The sequence below is a fragment of the Patiria miniata genome, unplaced genomic scaffold (assembly GCF_015706575.1).
Source record: "Patiria miniata isolate m_02_andy unplaced genomic scaffold, ASM1570657v1 HiC_scaffold_7, whole genome shotgun sequence".
NCBI classification, from domain to species: domain Eukaryota; kingdom Metazoa; phylum Echinodermata; class Asteroidea; order Valvatida; family Asterinidae; genus Patiria; species Patiria miniata.
The window spans coordinates 23,149,241-23,169,362 of NW_024037074.1; the positions used below are offsets into that span (position 1 = coordinate 23,149,241).

At 42.2% G+C, this 20,122-nt stretch overlaps 1 protein-coding gene across 1 annotated transcript; it reads left to right on the top strand.

The window, feature by feature from the left end:
• Nucleotides 1-1,856: 1,856 nt before the first annotated feature.
• LOC119744302 (sulfide:quinone oxidoreductase, mitochondrial-like) lies at nt 1,857-19,586 on the top strand. Its single transcript, XM_038220171.1, has 9 exons — nt 1,857-1,940; nt 2,839-3,095; nt 4,207-4,431; nt 4,720-4,917; nt 8,876-9,088; nt 9,908-10,091; nt 10,960-11,027; nt 12,302-12,480; nt 17,765-19,586. The coding sequence occupies exons 2-9, from the start codon at nt 2,847-2,849 to the stop codon at nt 17,823-17,825; spliced, it is 1,377 nt and encodes a 458-aa protein (XP_038076099.1). The 5' UTR covers nt 1,857-1,940; nt 2,839-2,846; the 3' UTR covers nt 17,826-19,586.
• The last annotated feature ends 536 nt before the right edge of the window (nt 19,587-20,122 follow it).

The following is a 20,122-nucleotide window of genomic DNA, read 5'->3' on the forward strand; positions in this document are numbered from 1 at the left end:
TCTACACTTTCAACATCGAGTCAGTATAGTAGACCCTGGTAGAAAACTTGGTTCCTGTGTGGAAGGTAATTCTGTCCCCCGGTAAAACTGTCCGGGGGACAGCAGTACCTAGGTAAAAGTGTCCTCACCGGCCCGTTAATTCTGTCCCCCTCCAGGTAATTCTGTCCCCCAGGTTTTTTGGTCCCCCTCTTTTGAAACCCGGAAGGCCAGTTAATTCTCTTTGTTGTTTTTATGAATTCACTCTATAGGCCAAAGGTATACATTTTGGACTTTTAGTCTGCCCTTCATGAATATAAAAATATTTAATTTGGTCTACTGTGAGATGATATGTGAACACCATGTTTCAATTTGGAGTACGGTGAAATCTATCGTGATTCTACCGCGATAGGTCAATACAGAGGGCCATCGCCATGCATCGCCGCTCGGCCCGAGCGGCGATGCAAGGCCCTCGTCTTATTGATACAACGCCTACTTGGATTGGTCTGTGTTCCCATCATAGCGCGTAACGAAATTTCCTATTGGATGAATTTCCATTGTAGATGGAGACGCATATGTACACATTGTGATAATCACTGCCACATATCTTGCAGCATGTACTGGCGCGCGCGACCCGCTGCTGCTCTCAGTATATACTGCATGGGGACACATTTACCAGGGGGACACTTTCATTGTTGGGCAGGGGGAAATTTTTACCTGGAGGGGGACAAATCTACCTAGGTAAAAGTGTCCCCCCGGACACATTTACCGGGTCACGGGCCGGTAAATGTGTCCGGGGGGACACATTTACCAGGGGGGACAGAATTACCTGTCACACCTACATTCTGATTCGATCCTGCAAATAGCAACGAATGGATTGGTATCGTGCACTTTGTGATTTTATTTCCAACGTGTATTACGTGTTTTAACGAATAATCGTTGTGAATGATCACGTCCAAGATCCTTTTCCATTTTGCTTATTATTATAATTTAATGTAATACTGTATATTAGATGGCAAAAATTACAACTTTGAAAAATCTTTTGTTGTCCGATCTTGCGCCAATAATTGTTTCCATGTACCCTGGACGTATACCGCATAAAACACAAACAATGAAGAAGCATTGCCAAGCGCCAGACTATTCTGTTCCTAATTTTCGTGTGCAAGACTATTTTGAACATGCAAAATGATCCAATCGCCTATTTGAGATATGGCAGACACAATGGGAGGGCGCACTGTTTGATTTGGGTAACCATGCATTTATATTTACCCTAACCAAACAGCGCCCTCCTATTGTGTCTGCTATATCGTAAATGCGCCTTCCATGTATACAGAGTTGCTATAGTTGGAACGTACTGCTCGACTCAAAAAATAATAAATATCACGTGATGCCTTTGTGCGCATGCATGTTATAATAGTTCTTGGATGAACAAGGGTAAGTGGCGAGAAAAACTACCGCACATGTGAACATATTGTCTGGCAACATGCCATGTACGTGTTACCTCATTATATAGCCTAATGCTTCGTATTTACTATTTACAAACAAAACATGATTATCATACTTATTCTCGCAATGTTAGTGATGGATTTTGCGCGTTTTTATCAAACGTTATTGTTTATGTAAATTGTAGAGTATCATTTTGAGTTGACGTCAAGGTCCCGCATATCATTTTAAGTGTGGCTACTTTGATTCCTATCACACGTGCGTTTGCAGTTGTTATGATTAGATGGCATTACTACCCTGGGCATCTAGCGCATGCGTGCGTGAGGCATTGCGCTTGGCATTGGTATATATAGCGCCCCACTATATATAGCACTAACAATGTCATCCAGGGGCTGACCTGGCCTTGAAAATTTCTACAGTAACTTGAATGGCTGGCCTCAATATTCCAACAGTGCAGTAAACAGTTGCATGTCATATGCACAGTCAGTCTAATAAATACCGAATTTTCTGACGAAATCCTGGTAAGTCATACCATACCTAAATTCATCAACGCGTATTGAACATTCTGTTTTTCTCTGCTGTGTATTTTTTTTTTACATTTGTTATGTAAAAGAGATCGTACGTAGCATTTTACTTTCTGCATGTAAAATCCACCATATTAAAATGTCTTTTCACAGTACAAAATACACTCCGCCATTGTCGGTCATGCATTCACAAGTCATGCATGACGTGCATGATTACGATTTTGTTCCGCTCTGAATTTGGTTCAGATATAAAGGCAAACCCGACGGAATTGGGCCCTGGGGTATAAGTAAGGGGGCTGGGGCTTGGTCGGGGAGGGGGAAAGTGTTCACCCACAATTTGCCGAGCGCGCGTGGTGAGAAAACAGTTAAAACATATATCTCTAATCATCTCTACAGCTCTGACAGCAAAAGGGTACGTATCCTTACAGTGACTTTCATAATAATTCCATTAATCGCTGATCGGGGACCTTATCATACGCTTTTAAATCTAGACCTATGTATGTAGAGCTTTCCTAGACCTAATATCAAGTTCAAATTGCAATAAAAGTACAAATCGCAACCATGGTCTTGTATACGCAGACTGTTGAATTTAAATCGGAAACATGTTCAAGTTCGGATTGCCGATATGTGGGTTTACGGTTGCAGCCAGGGCAGTAAATGGGCCACAATTGCCTACTGCGCGGCACAATTTGCTCGCCCTCAAATTGGTATAAGAGCATTTGTGGGCCATGAACTTTGAGGGTTTGTAAAAAAGAAGGGCGGAAGCCAAGAACAGAAATTTGGTCCTAATGTCCTAAACACCTTAGTTGTAAGTATTTTTCCTGATTTCTGAAGCGGGTGCATATGTATCACTGGGGTCTATGGCACTTTATTTACTGGGTCTGCAACGTTACAGGGAGGAAAATGATGGCCATCGGGAATGTTGCCCATCACCTGAAGTCCTTCAAGGCGTTGCCATGGATACTGTCTCGTCATGTCGCACCCTCACCTTCAAGTTGTCATGGAAGACTTGCATCTACAGAGGGCAGCACACCCTCACCCAGCATGTACAAGTTTGTGGTGGTCGGCGGTGGGGCTGGTGGTCTGGCTATGGCCAGTAGTCTGTCTCGTAAACACGGCAAGGGACAGGTTGCCGTCATCGAACCAAGCGATGTAAGACATCACATTTTCCATTTCAACTAAGTTGGTTTTATAGTTTCTTTCTCACGTCTCGTGCTGTCCATTAACTGAATAAAGCTGATCACAAGGCCATTTATCGAATGCCAGTATCCATTTCCGATCCTGGCTTTGTGGGCAAACGTCCAAATCTGATAATTTTTGAGTTATGAGTAATTTTCCAAGAGAGGTCAAACTGACCATGGGACGAAGTTAAAATAAAAATGTTTTTAGAGAGTAAACATACACAAAGCTTTCTTGCGATCAGCTTGTAAGCATGTCTATGCCTACATGCTAATCATTTTTAGCATGAGGTGATAGGAAGAATGTGTTTAGAATTGTGTTTACTCGCTAAACACATTTTTTGTTGGCCAGGCAAATGTCCACACAGAGGCAATAAGGCCACCTTTGTCCCAATGCCTAAAATTAAAAACTTGGTCCCGTGGTCAATTTGACCTCTCTTGGAAAATTACTCATATACCTCTGTCAAACATTATCAGATCTGGACGTTGGGTGCCTGCGTGCCTCATCTTAAAGTGGACAGGCGTATCTTTTACAAGCAATACCTATACTATCTACTTTGGTTACACATTCCCGGTCTGGCATTCCGATATATTTTGTTTGCATGTTTTTAAGCACACTGTATATTGAACCTTGAGTCCTCCGCGACAGCTGCCTAAAATATCCAGAAGTCGAAGCCGATTGCACACTTTGTTAAGCTACCTTCCTACACGTTTTGTTTTCTTCCAAACGATACCATTTCCTTTATTGATATCAGTCCTTTCTTCGGTTTGAGCAAGGTTTCGCTGAAAGAACACTTACTTTTTGTGATCCTTGGACGGAACTTTAAAATGGTGTTTGTGTTAAAAATGCGGAATGATTCCTGTACTAAAGGAGCGCTTAATGAATGGGCTTTCATATCCTAGATTTTGAAAGTGCTACAGGCAAAACTTTTGGAACAAATTTATCCTGCGACTCTTGTTTTTTTGTGTGTAACTCACCCTGTGTATCATCTTGTGATATTATGTCTTGTTTTTAATGAGTGAAAACTTGTAGATCCTTAAAGTAGATGGTATATGAGCGGTCCAAATGTTAATGTTTATCGAAGGTACATTACTACCAGCCCCTATGGACGCTGGTGGGAGGAGGCCTCAGGAAAAAAGAAGAATCCTGCAAGCCAATGAAGGATTTCATGCCCAAAGCGTGCGACTGGGTCAAGGAAAAGGCTGTCGAATTCGATCCTGAAAATAACAGCGTCAAGACATCAGGAGGGCGAGTATTGCAGTACAAGTACCTGGTGATGGCCATGGGAGTTCAAATCAACTTTGATCAGGTACTAGTGTCAGTATTTAGTAAATTCAACTCTGACACTGATTTAAATAAAGAGCAATATTCACAGCCAAATTAATTGATGAGTTTAGTAAAGGTTTGGTATAAGCATGCAAAAAAAAAAACCAGACTACCAACACACATTATGACCACGGCTGCCTGATTCATTTTTTCTCACGTAGCTGATTTGTTCAGCACATTATCTAACATTAGTTTCTTCCCGGCTCCCATGATGATGTGGACACTGCAGGAGAGGTATAACTAACAACACCATTTTTGTTTTAAAATGCAGATAAAAGGTCTACCAGAGGCTCTAGAGAATGATCCCATGGTTTGTAGCAACTACACCTACGAGACTGTTGGCAAGACATACACGGCCATACAGAATTTCAAGAGTGGAAACGCCATATTCACTTTCCCCAACACTCCGGTCAAGTGCGCGGGGGCTCCCCAGAAGATCATGTATTTAGCGGAGGACTACTTCAAGCGGGTAAATTGTTGTGTGTGAATTCATGTCACTGGCAAAGCGAACTCATATTCTGCAATAATAATCTACAAACTTGTTCATGGCTCTATACAAAACAAGTCAGCCGTGTCAGACAGACCCTTTGTATTGCCACACAAAAGCAATATGCAGGCAGTCGTTCAAACGATTGATAGTGCGTGTATTGAACTAGGCTGCACCAGTTCAAGTTTTCATGAACCGTTTGAAATGCAAATCACTTACAGTCGAGGGAATCGAACCAATACAAATACATGTAGAATCGACTTCAATTGCGCCGTGGCTCATACCATCATTGGATGCATGTAGGACATTGTTTAAAGGCTGGCTGGGGGTTACAACATTTGATTGGTGTATGTGCACGATCACGGAGATATTAGCCACACCCATTTGGCTTTTTCGTTTTCTTCATAATATTTCGTATAATTATTTTAAAATAATATTGATAGCTGTCGTTTGAGTCGCGGTTTTCAGTAAGGCAACATGCATTAACCGTACTACAGAAAATGGAGTAACCCCAAATTAAACATATCCGCTCAATTAAGCGGTAAGAAAAGTAGATGATGCATGGCCATAGTGCCCTAGTACTCTCTATTTTGTGTAGGCCTATATATACATGCATTTAACCTATGATAGGTTATACAGTTTTTGAACATTGCCCCATATAGTGTCACTGTCAGCCCCCACCCCTCCATTTTTTTTTAAATTGAGTTCTCACTGATCTACTGGCAAATTAGGCCTTTTTTCCCCCTCCAGAAAACAATAATCATAGCATCATATTATGTTGAACGAAGGCTTTTTCTTTTTTACACTGCCTTCAGGCCCGTATTACCCAATAGGCACAGTAGGCACTGTGCCTAGGGCCTACGGAAAATTTGGGGGCCTACGGAAAATTCGGGGCCATACGAAAACTTGGGGGAGGGCCTACGAAAATACCGCAGTGTGCCATAAGACACATCGGCCTACTCACACACATCCGCACGCGCAGGTAAATGTTTTTAAAAAGGTTTTAGGGTCTCTCTCTCACAGAATTTTCGATTTCACCAACTGACGCTGTACAGCATGTATTCATTGGCCCTATTTGTAAAGTCTGTCGTTCTGAAACACGGTGCCAACCATGGGCGTCGATCGGTGGGGAACGGGGGGATTGATGTCGTTCCCCAACGATTTTCGTCCCTGAATACAAATATGTAGCCTACATTTGATTCTATAGCTCAGAACAGCTGATTTAATGAATCCAAACTCGAAAAAGATGTTTAAATGATGATCTTGTGTTAAAACGAAAAAAAGACCATGCGAGTGGCAGGCTCGTTGACTCCGTGCGCCGTCATCAGGGGCGTAATTCCCGGGCAGGGGGTGGGGTGGGGTATATACCCCCACACTTTTTGACTGCGGGGATGGATATTGAATCGTCCCCCGCTTTTTTGTGATGAGAAAAAAAATGAGGATTTTGAGGTATTTTCCGAACGTCCCAGCAACTAAAATGTATTCAATAGCACTGGAAAGTGGAGAAACAAAGAACAAAAGCTTTTTAAAATGTAAGCGCGATTATACATAATTGATAAAGAGCGTCCCATTATAATGTGGTGTCCAGCCCCCCCCCCCCCCTTTTCAAATGTCCACGGCCGGGTAATTCGGGCGTTTCATGTGCCATCTTGAGTTTGCCACGGAGAGTTCATTTTTCCCAGTGCATTGTGGGAGATGGTTGACAAATTCGCAGCGCGGGACATTTGAAATGTTGTTTTTTTCCGGTATAGTTTTCGTAAGCGTATGATTCGAGTATAAATAAGTAGAAGAAAAAAATGAATTTTCACAAGGATGGAGTTTAAGGGATCTGAATTAGAATCAGACAAACAAAATTACCTCGTAAATATTTGTAAACGGGTCAGAAGTTTGATATAAGTATAATGAGGTACAGGGGAACTTGCTAGAATTTCTCTCAATCAGCGCGACATGTCAGTGCCGGCCGGAAGACGCGCGACGCGAAACAATTGATGAGACTGAATAAAGACGAGCTTGGTAATGTTAATTGCTCGTAGTGACTCTGAACAGTCATCTGCTCGGTACATAAGAATGATTGTAGAAAAGAGCTACGTAACAGCATTCATATTTACAGCACGATGCTGATGCATCGTTCGTGCAGCTATGAAACACAAAGTAACTCTCCCACGCCGGAAATAAAGATTATGTTTAAACGCAAAGAGAAAAGCACCTACCAAAACAGCCTAGTTGTTAAGCTGTCTGACAGCGGACCCAGGGTTAGGGGTTCGAACCCGCTTGGACTTATTTTTGGTTTTCGATGCCCACGGTTCTGTCATTTAAGAGTATTAATTTCCCGTCGTCATTTACCAACAGCAGTTAGCTCGGTCGGTCGGTAAGCTGACTCACAAGTTGGGACTGTCTGCGAAGTCCAGGTTGGCATCTGCGTATAGGTACGGGGTTCTTTTGCTGACTCGGCAGCAAGGCTTAGGGTGCCACCTCGTTTCCTCCCTTTATGGTGCCTGACTTTCGAGTTACATGGATGGACAGGGAAGGAGGTGTGGTGGGCCGGGTACCGAGACCCGGAAGAGTTCTATATTGGAAGTCGGTAAGGGGCTCATTGAGTTAGGGTCATAAGTCCGACTCCTGAAGACTTGGCCATCGCCACATAACTTTTTGTTTTATTTTCTTTCTTTTCTATCGGAGGAAAATTGCAAAAGTTTAATTTGTTATATTGAGAGCTTGTACTGTAATCGTTCGAAATTAATTTTTAAAATTGCTCGAAAATACAAAATTCAATCCAGCTATAACAATTATTTTATTTCATTGTCTCAAAACTGCATGTATATGCTCAGTACCTTTGCGCATACCTTGTTGAGGCCTGTTCCCTGATCCCAGACTGCAAAGGGGGATCTTTAAATCCTATAGTGGATTTTTTTTTATATGCGAGCGTGAAGCCCTGAAGGCGTGGGGTCCGGGGATGCTTAAGAGCCCTGGGAAATTTTTGGATTGCAGGTGCTCTGTGGCGCAAATATCAAAATTGTAGCTTGACTCTCTATCGAAATATGCCCTCGTCATTTTGAGTAGTCACTAATAAGAATCAGCTCAATTCGTAACTGTGCGAGCGAGCGCGTGCTTGAGTTTTGCACAGCTGTAGCTGTCAACCCCCGTATATGAAGCGACTTCGCGCGGCAGCTTGTGCCGACATGACAGAATGTACCGTCTTTTGCCATGGGTTTCAGAACCTGATTTTAGCTTTGCGGAGTTTTAAGCAGCGGTGTTTTATTATTTACATTCTCCACTTTGTTCTTATTCCCTCCTCCTTTCCCCTTCCTTCTCCATTCTTCGGAACACTGGTGACTAGGGCCTACAAAACACTTAATCCGGGCCTGACTGCCTTATCAAAAGAAAGTCAGATTTGATATGGTTTGGCAAATATGACGAAAATTTTGATTTGCAAATATTAAAAGAAGTTTCTTTAATCAGTGTTGTTGTATTGCGTACTCGTTCTCGTACGCGTCCTTTCTTTGTATTCGTACTCGAACCTGTACTCACACTTGCATTCGCACTAGTGGTAAAGTAATCTTCGTACTCCTGAAAATGTTATCCCGCTGGAATTTTGGATAAGTATTAGATGTATACATGCACGAAAAGATTCTTTTTTTTATTTGATGGGTATTACATTTTTTCCTAAACTGACAGCCAAAAAGCCTTTAGAAACATTGTGTACCAATCGAAATGTGCTCGTGCTCATGGAAACGTATACTCGTACTCGCAAAAAAAAAAAACCCAATGTTTCGTATACTCCTGCTCGTACTCATGGAAAAAATGTCCTGTACTCGAAGTAACACTCATACTCATACTCATGGGAAAGAATTCGTTCTCGTTCTCATGGAAACATACTCGAATACAACACCGGTAGCCATGTGAAGACGATAAAGTAATGATGATCCTTTTTCTGTGACAGAATAATATGCTTGACAAGGCCAGCATCAGGTATTATTCGCCACTGCCTGTCATATTCAGCGCACCCAAGTACGCCGCCATCTTGATGGGAATCTGCAAAGAGCGAGGCATTCAGGTCAATCTTCGACACAATCTGGTGGAGGTCAAACCAGAGAGCAAAGAAGTGGTCATTGCAAAGCTGGACACTGAACCCATGGAGATGATTAATGTGCCTGTGAGTGTTCACCTTGTTGAGCATATTTTACAAATTCAACATAATGGTATTGAAAAAAATTGATCTCGAAACATGAGTGACGAAAAATGATTGCAAAATGCATAAATTTGTTTCTGAGATATGGTAGTTTAAAAATGTCTTGTGCTAAAACTGTTTGTCCACGGACGGCTTTAGCCCATCCGCTTGACTGAGCTCCGGAGCTGGACTTACACGTGGACAATAGTGATTTTGGTGATTTGTGTTCAAATTAGCATAATAACACTATTCTTGCGATTATTTGATAAAAAAAAAAATCAGCATGTATGGTTGAAGAGCTATACTTCACTACTATAAAAAAAAAACCAGTTGGTAAAAGTTCCTGTCAAAAGTGGGTTGCCTTCTTTTTACACCACCCTGTATAGGCCTTTGTATACCGCGGTTTTTCGCAGTATGCTTATAGCACAGAACTTTGCTAAGCACAACAAAGTTGGCATAGCAAAAAAGGGCACCAGGCAAATTGTCATGCAGTGTACATTGCTTTAAATGGCTCCAAGCTGAATTATGTTTATCGCACAGTAAGCAATATTTTTACTTTGTTGCTCGATGAAATGAACCCTCTACAGCACAAAAGGGTATAGGCCTAAGATGTGATTTTTGTTGGGTTTTTTTGAGTCGGGGTGATGTAAATCAAATTAGGTTTTGCCCTTCACAGACGTATAAACACAGTATATTCAGTGTGTTACCTCCCGAGTGAAAGTTGGAAAGTGATTTTTTTCCAACTTTCACGTCGGTGAAGGGCAAAATCTAATTTGATTTAATTCTTACCTGTTAATTCTTAAGTACGAAATGCTGCATGTGAGTCCTCCAATGGGCGCACCTGATATCCTGAAGGCAAGCCCCCTCGCTGGACCAGCAGGGTATCTTAGTGTCAACAAGGAAACAGGACAACACACCAAGTACCCCAACGTGTTTGGTATCGGTGACTGCACCGACTTCCCAACCATCCGAACCGCTGCAGCCGTGTGTAAGAATACTGTTCATTGGCTATATTCAGAGTTTTCAAAGGTTTTCATAGTACAATATATGATCAGTCCATACCTGTATCTCCCCTGGTGCAGATTCGAGCGAGGACTATTATGAAACCATAGTTTGACTAAGGCTTCGCCAGAACGAAGGATGGCTGGACTACTTTGGTCGACTATTAGGAACCATGTAGACCTTTCTTTTGTTTGTAAACATTGGCTCCATTTTACATGGCTGCCGCAAGGGCATAAATTAAAGCCGTGGTTGGCAACATATTTCTACAAAAAGTCCCCATAACGCCCTCAATACATAGTAATGTAGCTTTGTTGACAATGTTGTATGTCCAACAATCAAATACTATTTTGGTTATCTGTAATAATATAACTCATCTTCATTTTGCCGTGTTTGACCTTCCATGGTTTTGCAACCCGTGGTTGGCAAAATGTGCAGATTGCCAACCGAGCATTGCAAAACACAACAGAGAGCCTGGACTAAGGGGTTTTGTGATGGCGTTTTGACCAGCGTTTGACAAGAGGCGTTCACACGTTTAGTTGCTACAAGTGCGCAGGCTAGGCGTAAGCCACGTACATCAACAATATAGTGAGATAAACGTGCACCCATGCGTTGGCGCGTGGCGTGGCAGCGATGACGCTCATGATTTCGTTCGGTGTCAGTTGTGTTGGTAATTTTCATCATTGAGTGGGTACTTCACTTCTGAACGGAGTACAACCCCCAAGAAAACCGACAGACTCCCATTCCTTTACTTAAAAAAAGTAGATAATCGGAGAGGTTCTTTTTCTTTCCAAAATGCGCATTACCTGGCGTTTTGCTTGTGCTAATTCGTGTGTGATTATCTGCTTTTCCTGCAGCTGTCCAATCGGGAATCTTGCTAAGAACAATTAATGCTGTCATCAATGGTCTTACCCCAGATGGAAAGGTAAGAAGAAATCTTACATATTTTACGTTTTGTTCTAGATTTCTGTAGGTATTAAGTAAAGGGTTAGGCCATGACAGTGTCGGATTTACGAAGGCAGTACCGATTTACACTCTCAAAAGTCCCTGGTCAGACTGACTCAGAATGCGGGTTCTATTTGGCCTATATAGGCCTAACCATTTTCTGGGTCAAAAACGACATTTTTTTCCGGGTCAAAAATGACACGTCACATTGACCTGAAAATGTGTCTTTTTTGACCTGGAAAGTGCCAGTCAAGACGGTATGGCAAAGACAGTAACGGTTTGGCCGAGGCATCATTGCCAGAAGACAGTGCCGGTTTGAATTTGAGAGTGCCCGTTTGGGGCCATAAAGTGCTGGTTTGTATTGAACCACTGCCAGTTTGAAAAAAGACGGCGGACGAGATGATGCCAGTTTGGCCTGGACGGTGTTGGTTTGACAAAAACAGGGGCAGGTTTGATGTGAGTGTCATATTGTACGAGATAGTGACAATATTTGACCGGTTTGGATTGAACAGTGCCTGTTTGGGGCGAGAAAGTACCAGTTTGAATAAATCTATGCCTTTGGAAGAAAAAAAACAGGTAAAAAACAGTGGACGAGAGAGTGCCAAATTCACAATATCTTGAAAGTGATCAAGATAGTGCGAATTAAGACAAAGACAGTGCCGCTTTGGGTCAGACAGTGCCCGTTGACGAAGACAGTACCGATTTCCAAGACGAGCCCCCCCCCCCCCCCCATATTGATTTTCGTAGGCCTAAGTGTCCGGAGAAAAAAAACCGGTCTACATTTCAGCACGCCTACTTGCAAACAATGTCTGGATCCAACCCCTGCTAGCCCCCCTAAAATTTAGGCTCTAGAACCGCGCCTGGACAAGACATTGCAGGTTTAGCAGACACAGTGTTGCTTGGCCCAAATATGGATGGTATGCGAAGAAGTTGCAATTTGGACATGGCTAGTGTTAATTTGACCAAACCATGCAGCTTTGGCCCTTCGCCAACGTCTCTGTTCAAGACCGCTGGTCAGAAGCCATCAAGCCAAAAGTCACGATGTTAGTAACATTAGCAAAGCTGCCAACCTGACAAAAAGCAAGCCGATAGCTCAGTTAATGGTAGGGCATCGTACATAATACTCCAGAGGTCACCGGTTCGAATCCTGTTCTACTCAATTTCTTCGTTTAACATTGAATTATTACAGTGCACCTCGTCAGTCTCCTTTTGTAGTTTATTTGAAGAATATTTGTCGTCTCTTGTATGTCGTAGTACAATGGCTACACCTCGTGCCCACTGGTCACGGCCCGTCGATCCTGTATACTGGCCGAGTTCGACTATAACTTCGAAGCTATCGAGACATTCCCCATCGAGCAAGGGAAGCAGCGCAGAACTGCCTACCACCTGACATCCGATCTCTTGCCAAGCTTGTATTGGCACGGTCTGCTGAAGTAAGTACAACTGAAACAATAATACAACTGGAACAATAATACAACTATAACTAATTTTAACTGTTATATTTAACGGCTTTAGATCTGGAGATTTACCTAACTTTAATCGGGGGTCAATACTGTACTAACAAATTATGTAAGATTTCCAGGGGTACCATGACAACCGATTTTAACACTTGTCATTTTTGTGTAAAATAATGGAAATGTGCATTATGAGTCAAATTCCTGTTTCCTTTCCCCCAAATGATCAAGTATCCACTAAAAGACTAAAATTCATGGTAACGTGATCATGTATACTTAAGCTCCACATTTCAAATACTGAGTACGCGTACGGCACACAATACTGTGAAAAAAATCCGGTCAAAGTACGCGGCACCTGAATATTTTCAGCTTGTTCGTAGTTAATGTAATCAATTTTTGTGATTAATTTCTAATTAAATTTGGAGTTCGTAGATAAAGTGATTATGTCTGCAACGAACAGCGTGAACAAATTCCCACTGGTATCTACTCTCCATTATGACCCAACATGTTTTCGAAACATTTCCCACCTGAAAAATCTTATGAAGTAAGCTTCGGTCATAAAGTTATTTATCCACCGCGGCAAAAGAACAGAACAGTAATTGGAAGGGAGTGTAAAGGATTCTAAATTACGAAATCTTGTATGCAGTACCGAGGGACCCCCCCCCCCAAAAAAAAAACCCGCTTGTGACCCCTCTACGCTTCTGTACTCCTTGTAATTTTGGACAATTGGTTTTTTTATATTAAATCCGCCGGCGAGAGGTTAACTTTGCAGGGTTGCGCGCGCAGAGATCACAATGCCTTAAAAGAATTCGTCTACACAATCTACGCTAATATTACAGGAATTTGGATCGATTTTGGACAAATAGGAATTACCTATTCCCCAGAGTACTACCCTTAACAAGGAAAACACACAATAATATATGCGATGATCCAATCCGTAGCAGAATTATCTGGGACCCCAAGTAAATTCCCTTTCATGAATCATATAAAAAAAAGTATTATGTCGTAGTATTGTGTTTAATAATTGATGGCCGTTAGCCATTGACGCAGGTCCCGATGAAACGGGCATTTTTTATTTTCAAAGCAAAACGAGCCCATGGCTTTTTTTTCTTCTTTTTTTTTTAAAAATGTCATGACCGGTCAGTGTTTGACGCTATCGACCTCAGGCACCTCTGTTCAATTGGTTGAAAATACTGTTTAAGAATACATAGGGTCACTCGGGTTCGTAAGTTGATTTCTGTTGTCGTTCTGTGCAAGATAATCTTGAAAATAACAGTCAACGACAATTTAAGTAGGCATAGCTTATTCTTTGTGGCAGATTTTCGTGTAGTCTTGGTCCCAGACTCCCCTTATGCAGACTGTCCCTGATAAGACAGTATGGGCGCAGACCTGTAAATAGGACCGAAATTGCCTACGCCGGCCAAATCACGATTTGCATGCCCTCAAATTCTCCGGTATTCGAGCATTTTGAGGGCCGTGAACTTGAGGATTTGTAAAAAAAAAAAAAAAAAAAAAAAAAAAAAACAAGAATGGTGGAAGCCGTGCAGAGGACTGCGAGCTCGTATTAGTGTGCAATGTGGATGAAATTACATCCCAAATGGCTCTATTTTGCAACGGCGCGTAGGCGTCCGTTTTCAAAATGGCGATGAGCGTCAGGACTGCTTTTAGGGGTGATCATCGTTGGATGAAAATTTCTCCCAAAAGTCATTGGATAACCCCCAAAAAAATTAACGGAAAATGAAAGATGATGAAATAGGCTTTAATTTGATGTGTGTCTCAAACACCTTGAAGATCAGAGTTGTGAGTATTTTAATAATTTTGGGAAGTGCGCGTAATACTAATTATCACTTTGACCTCCTCCCCCGGTCACGCTCATTTCCTCAACAATGGTTCACGTGCATGTTATAATGACAAATTTCACACACGATCGATCACAGACAGCAATATTACACCCTACTTTTATGCAACATTTTCTCACACTAGTACCTGCGAATGGTTCACTGCCTTGCAGCAGATTGTCAACACACCATAGTTATAAAATTAAAATTAAAATTAAGAAACTAGGAGCTTCACTCTTCTAATTTGGGAAGCTCATGTAATTTACCTGATTGAAACACATTATTTTTTATTATGAAAGCGAATTGCTAAACTGAATGAAATGAATGTATTTTTGTGACCCAATGTGTATTTAGAAACTAATTAATTAAAAAAAAAATCAAAAGGGAGCTTCCATCAAAGATTTTTCAACTTGTATTTTCTTGATTAAGTTTGTAAGTTTTCTGGAATCGTTTAGAGGATTATAGTCGCCACCCTCCCCCTCGGCACGCTACAGTACAACCACATTGCTTATTTTCGCTTTGAAGAGGAGAATCAAGCCGAAAATAAAATGGATTCACGACAGCCATAGCGAAACCACGGTGTTCACTCGGCCGTTGCATGCAGTGCGCGTTAACCAGCAGACATGGGGCAATTTCATAGAGCTGCTTAAGCACAAAATTTGCTTAGGCACAAAAAGGTCTTGCTTAATAAAATCAGGTTAGCGGCCAAAACTCCATGCGATTGTTATGCTAAGTAAACACCAGCTAAATACCAGTCACAAGCAATGTACATCACATGGAGTTTTGGCCGGTAACCTAATTTTACTAAGCAATGTTTTTTCGTGCTTAAGCAAATTTTCTGCTTAAGCAGATCTATGAAATTGGGCCCTGCAGGTTGCACCGATTTAAGCTGTGAGTGACGTCACGAGTTTTTCCGCGATTTGTAAATCAGCCGCGCTGAGAGGACATTATTTACAAGATGAATCAAATCAAGTCGCGGGAATTTTGGCAGCGCTACCCAGGAAATTCCAAACATACCTCCTCGCGTGCTTTAGCTTGAATACAGCCCGCGTGATGTATGCAGTGGCGTACCAAGGACTAACATTCTGAGGGGGCACCTGGGGGTGCACACATTTTTCAAGGGGGGCACATGAAGGCAACTGATATATACTTTTGTTCAATTCAAGATTTCAGATGGGGGAACGGACATACGCTGGGGGCACGTGCCCCCCCCCCTACCGTGCCTCCCTCTCCCTCGTAGTTACGCCACTGGATGTATGTTCAGAATTTCCCGGGTAGCGCTGCCGAGGTTCCCAAGACAAAATTTGATTCGTGTTGTTGATAGTGGCCTACACGACCGCAGGCGGCTTTACCGCTCTTAAGAGGGACCGGCTGTATTAGTTGATTAAAATCTGTATCCAGTCTTCGAACAAGACTAGTTTTCGTGTGAGGGTGGAAGCTTTCTTGACGTCATAGTTGGTGCTTAAATAGCTGAGTAGTGTTAATATAGTGCATGTAGAATGAAAATCGCCGACCATTGAAGACGTGGAATTGACAAACCATTTTCAGGGCATTGACACATCTTGCACTGTCCAAGTACATGCGACATAATAGAAGGATGTCGAACAACGCAACTTCAACAGGCGAAGATGGTTCAGCGGCGTCCGTCTACGACAGTTATGGCGAAAAGCAGTTCGTAGCTGCTTTGACCAGTCTCATCTCTTTCGCCGGTGTCGCGGGCAACAGCGTCGTCTTGCTGGCTGTAATCCTGTCCCGCAAACCCCGCACGATCACCAACGTGTTTGTGGTCAACTTGGCGGTAGCGGATCTCTTCACTTGTCTGAGTTTACCCATCATGGTCCTGGCGTTGCTGAGCGAGAACAGGGAAAAGCTGCTTGTATCGGAGAGTCTTTGTGCCTTTGAGGGGTTCTTGCTTATCGTTTGCGTCGGATGCAGCATGAACAACATCGCGATGATAGCCGTCTACCGTGCCTTGATCACTCGCCGAAAAACCCGGAGCCGTTTTGTCTCCCTGTTCAACCGGCGCGGTCTGGCAACAATAGTCGCTACAACCTGGCTTATCCCTTGTGCATTAGGACTTGTCCCCATCGTATCTGAATTCGGCTCGTACGAATACGACGCCAAAATGAGCACTTGCTCTTTTAACCCTACAGCTTCGGGGTCTGGTACATTCAGCAAAATCATGATGGTCGCCTTCTATCCAGTGCAGCTGGTTTTAACGTTCGCCAGCAGTGCATTCATCATCTTGAAGGTAAAGAAGTATGCCAGGAGGGTAAATGCTGCACACGGACAGCCTCATCCCGAGGGTACCGTAGCCATAGTCGGTGAAATCATGAGGCAAGAAACACAAGACGACACACACGGGCAGCTTCATCCATCAGCCCAGGCCTCTCAACATCGCCTCCTGGATGGACGCAGAGTCGAGCACTCACCCGCTAATTCGTCCTCACGCGCCGCTGGCAGACAAGAAGCGCAAGAAGACGCACACGGACAGCCTCATCCATCAGCCCAGGCTTCTCAACATCGCCTCCTTGATGGACATGGAGCTAGAGTCGAGCCCTCCACCGCTAACCCGTCCTCACGACCCGCTGGCAGACATATATACCAGCACAGGCCGCCATATCGTCGAAGCACCGACGTCACCCGCTGTTTATTTATCGTCGTCTTCTTCTTCGTGCTGTGCTGCACGCCCTATTTGATAACCATGGCAGTTCTGAAAGACCGAGTCAAGAAATATGTCCCCTTTTTGGCCCCACTGATTTTGGCCAATAGCTGCATCAACCCTGTGATTTACACGGCCCGGCACCCAGACTTCAAGCTGGTGTGTCGCTGCATCATGCTGTGTAGACTTGCAAAAATACCCATGAAATCTTCTTTTCTCCGGAGATTGCTCCAATTCCGAAGATGAGACTTGGGGAGTCAGGTCGTCAAAATATTAGTCCCACCTTCATGACCAGCGGGTTCGAACCCCACCCAGGCCGACATGTTGATTTTTTCTAATAAGTTTCTTTATTGTCTTTTTCCTGTAGGGTTCTTCAAGATCATGCCCTTTTGAAGAATCCATGAAGAATTAGACTTACAATTTTTAAAAAAATTAATAAGTCCCCACCAAAAAGGGTATGAGACAGTAAGTTTACAACTCCTTTAGAATGATTCGTCTTATTTTTCTTGTAAACCGGAACATTTTTCAATTGAAAAGAAAACTACATCTTTTTGCAATGGTTGAGGTAGCCTACCACCCCACCTCCCGACTAACCAATGTTAATTATTTACATTATGGATACAAATTCTGGTTCCCTAAATATTGTCATCACTCAATGATTATGTTTTCTGTTGCTGTCACGGTATGAAAATCTGATTATTAGCCTCTAGCTTATGGCATTCTTAATATTTGTTAAATTTGAAAATACCATTTTTGTTTGCAGGGGACATTGGCACGGACCGGCTGTTTACCGCAAAATATTTCATCTTGGTTTCTCCAAGTAAAACAAGAGACGCAGTTCAAGGAGTATCAGTTCAAGTGGCCTTGGGTGGAGGTTTATACAGTATGGCATATTTTTTGTAATGTTTTTAAACTATACTCAGAGAAATTACAGGCTTCAAAAGCGGTGGGATATTATTTTCTGTTTTGTGTTCGATTTCTGGTTATTTTCATTTCAGGAGCTTTGCTATACAGAAAGTGACCGAGAGTTAAAAAAAATATATACATTTGAATTAAAAAGAGACGTGGCTCGCTCCATTTAATAAAAAATATCATAGGAATAAAGTACCTGTTATTAACAAAGAACTTCAACAATGTCACGTGATTTGCATACTCTATTCATACGGTTCAGCTGTCCACCACTGATCATTTGCCAATACGCACCAAGCAGTTGATTTTTTTTTAAATATGATGCACTGATTTCGTCGGTTTTCCTTCCTATTCTCGTACTATAATTTTTATTTTTGTCCCCACCTCTAAAACTGAACATCTTCTTCTTTATCTTTCTCTTCCGTCTTCAGGCTTGTGCACATAAAGACTCTTTGGTTTCATTGCCAGAAAGAATTAGAGTAAAAAGAATGCCAAAAATGTTTAAAGACCTACCTTTAAATTGAACATACAAAACCCTATTGTTTCTGCAATGCGCATGTGCAACTAAAACGGAATATCGAACCATGATAAACCAAAAGTAAATGTAAATATTGTGCTGAATGTAATTATTTCAGATTTTTAAACAGTAGGCTACGACTTAAAGGTATAAAACACAATGTACAACGTTTCCATATTGTCAATCGTAACATAGTGAATGTGAAAAGATATTACGTATGCATTAGTATTTTTAGAATGATATTTACAACTGTGCACCGATTTTTTTTTATAACAGCGTTTGCTTTAGTATTTTTTTTTTGAACCAATCATTTTGTGCTTATGTGACGTTTGTATTGGTGTGGTATTAAGATCGATTGTGCAGCCGGAAAGAAATATGCTTTTGCCTTCGTTTGGTACAATGTGTGCACCGATGATTGCATTGCGGGGAACCCCGTGGCTTTTTGAAATTGTACTCTTCAAATACACAATGAGGCACGATGACTGCTTTGGTGTATTATCATTTGTTGTGAGGTATATATGATATAGATATAATGTAAAATTGATTTTGCCTTCACTAACAACCAAAAACTTGCCATCCGCGCTGACGAGAATTGACGTGTCTACAGTCGCGGGTCATAATTTGATCCGGAATCCAGGTCAGATTTGACACTTTTCCGGGTCCAAATTACACTTTTGCCAGAAGGTTATTGGATCAAAATGAGTCGTAAAATGACTCCGCACAGTGTCAGTTCTAACCGGAAAGGTGTCAGCATGACTTTTTCAGTGTTGTGAGTCGTATTTGCAAATAGCGTAAGCCTTTTATATACAAGGGATCCAAGGGTAGGGAAATGAGGTAGCTTACACCCCCCAGACCATAGTGTTAATTATTATATAATCGTCACCGTCACCATGAGCTGACACTCACGCGCGCGTGAGTGCGCTGCACGCGTACGTATTTACAGAACCGGGATAGTTTGGGTTTCTGACATCCTCCACAGTGCGGCACTTTTAGATAAGAGCGCACCCCGTGCATTTTCGGTTTCACGAACTGACGCTGATCTTAATTTTACCAATTGAAACGCTTTTTAATTAAAAATTTGTAGCATCACACAAGTACACGGATAGATTTAATTCGTGTCAAACATTTCAAGCCGTTTTTCTCCGTTCTGTATTGGCGCATCATGTACGGGGTGCGCTCTAAAGGTGCCGCACTGTGGAGGATGTCAGTTCGTGAAACCCAAAATATCCCGGTTCTGTAAATACGCGCGCGTGCAGCGCACTCACGCGCGTGTCAGTTTGTGGTGACGGTGACGATATAATGGGGGGATGCTAAAATTCTTCAAATAACTTCATCCCTTAATAATTTAAATACCGTGGTATAGAAAAAAGGATTATGAGCCTCTTATGACATTATTTAGATACATTGTATTTCTTAAATTATAATTTTCTTTCTCGTGGATTCCAGTTACATTGACGTCCGTGCACTTTTATTCTGTATTCATAGGAATTGTGCATTACTTTGTGAACCCAGCAAGTACTGTGGGGAAATAGTGAGGGTTAACTATAATTTTTTTTTGCATTTGGAGGGGATATTGGGACAATATTTCATCATGGTTTCTCCTTTTGAAACACGAGACGCAGTTCAGGGAGTATCAGTGCCCTGGGGTTGAGGGTTATAGCATGGCATTACGTTCTGTTTTGAATTTAAAATCAG

Bases quoted from the DNA above. Each gene is read 5' to 3' on its own strand.
- LOC119744302 (XM_038220171.1), top strand. From the start codon at position 2,847: ATGATGGCCATCGGGAATGTTGCCCATCACCTGAAGTCCTTCAAGGCG. The intron at 4,432-4,719 runs GTACTAGTGTCA...TTTAAAATGCAG, and splicing joins TTCAAATCAACTTTGATCAG to ATAAAAGGTCTACCAGAGGC. The intron at 10,092-10,959 runs GTAAGAATACTG...CTTTTCCTGCAG, and splicing joins CCGAACCGCTGCAGCCGTGT to CTGTCCAATCGGGAATCTTG.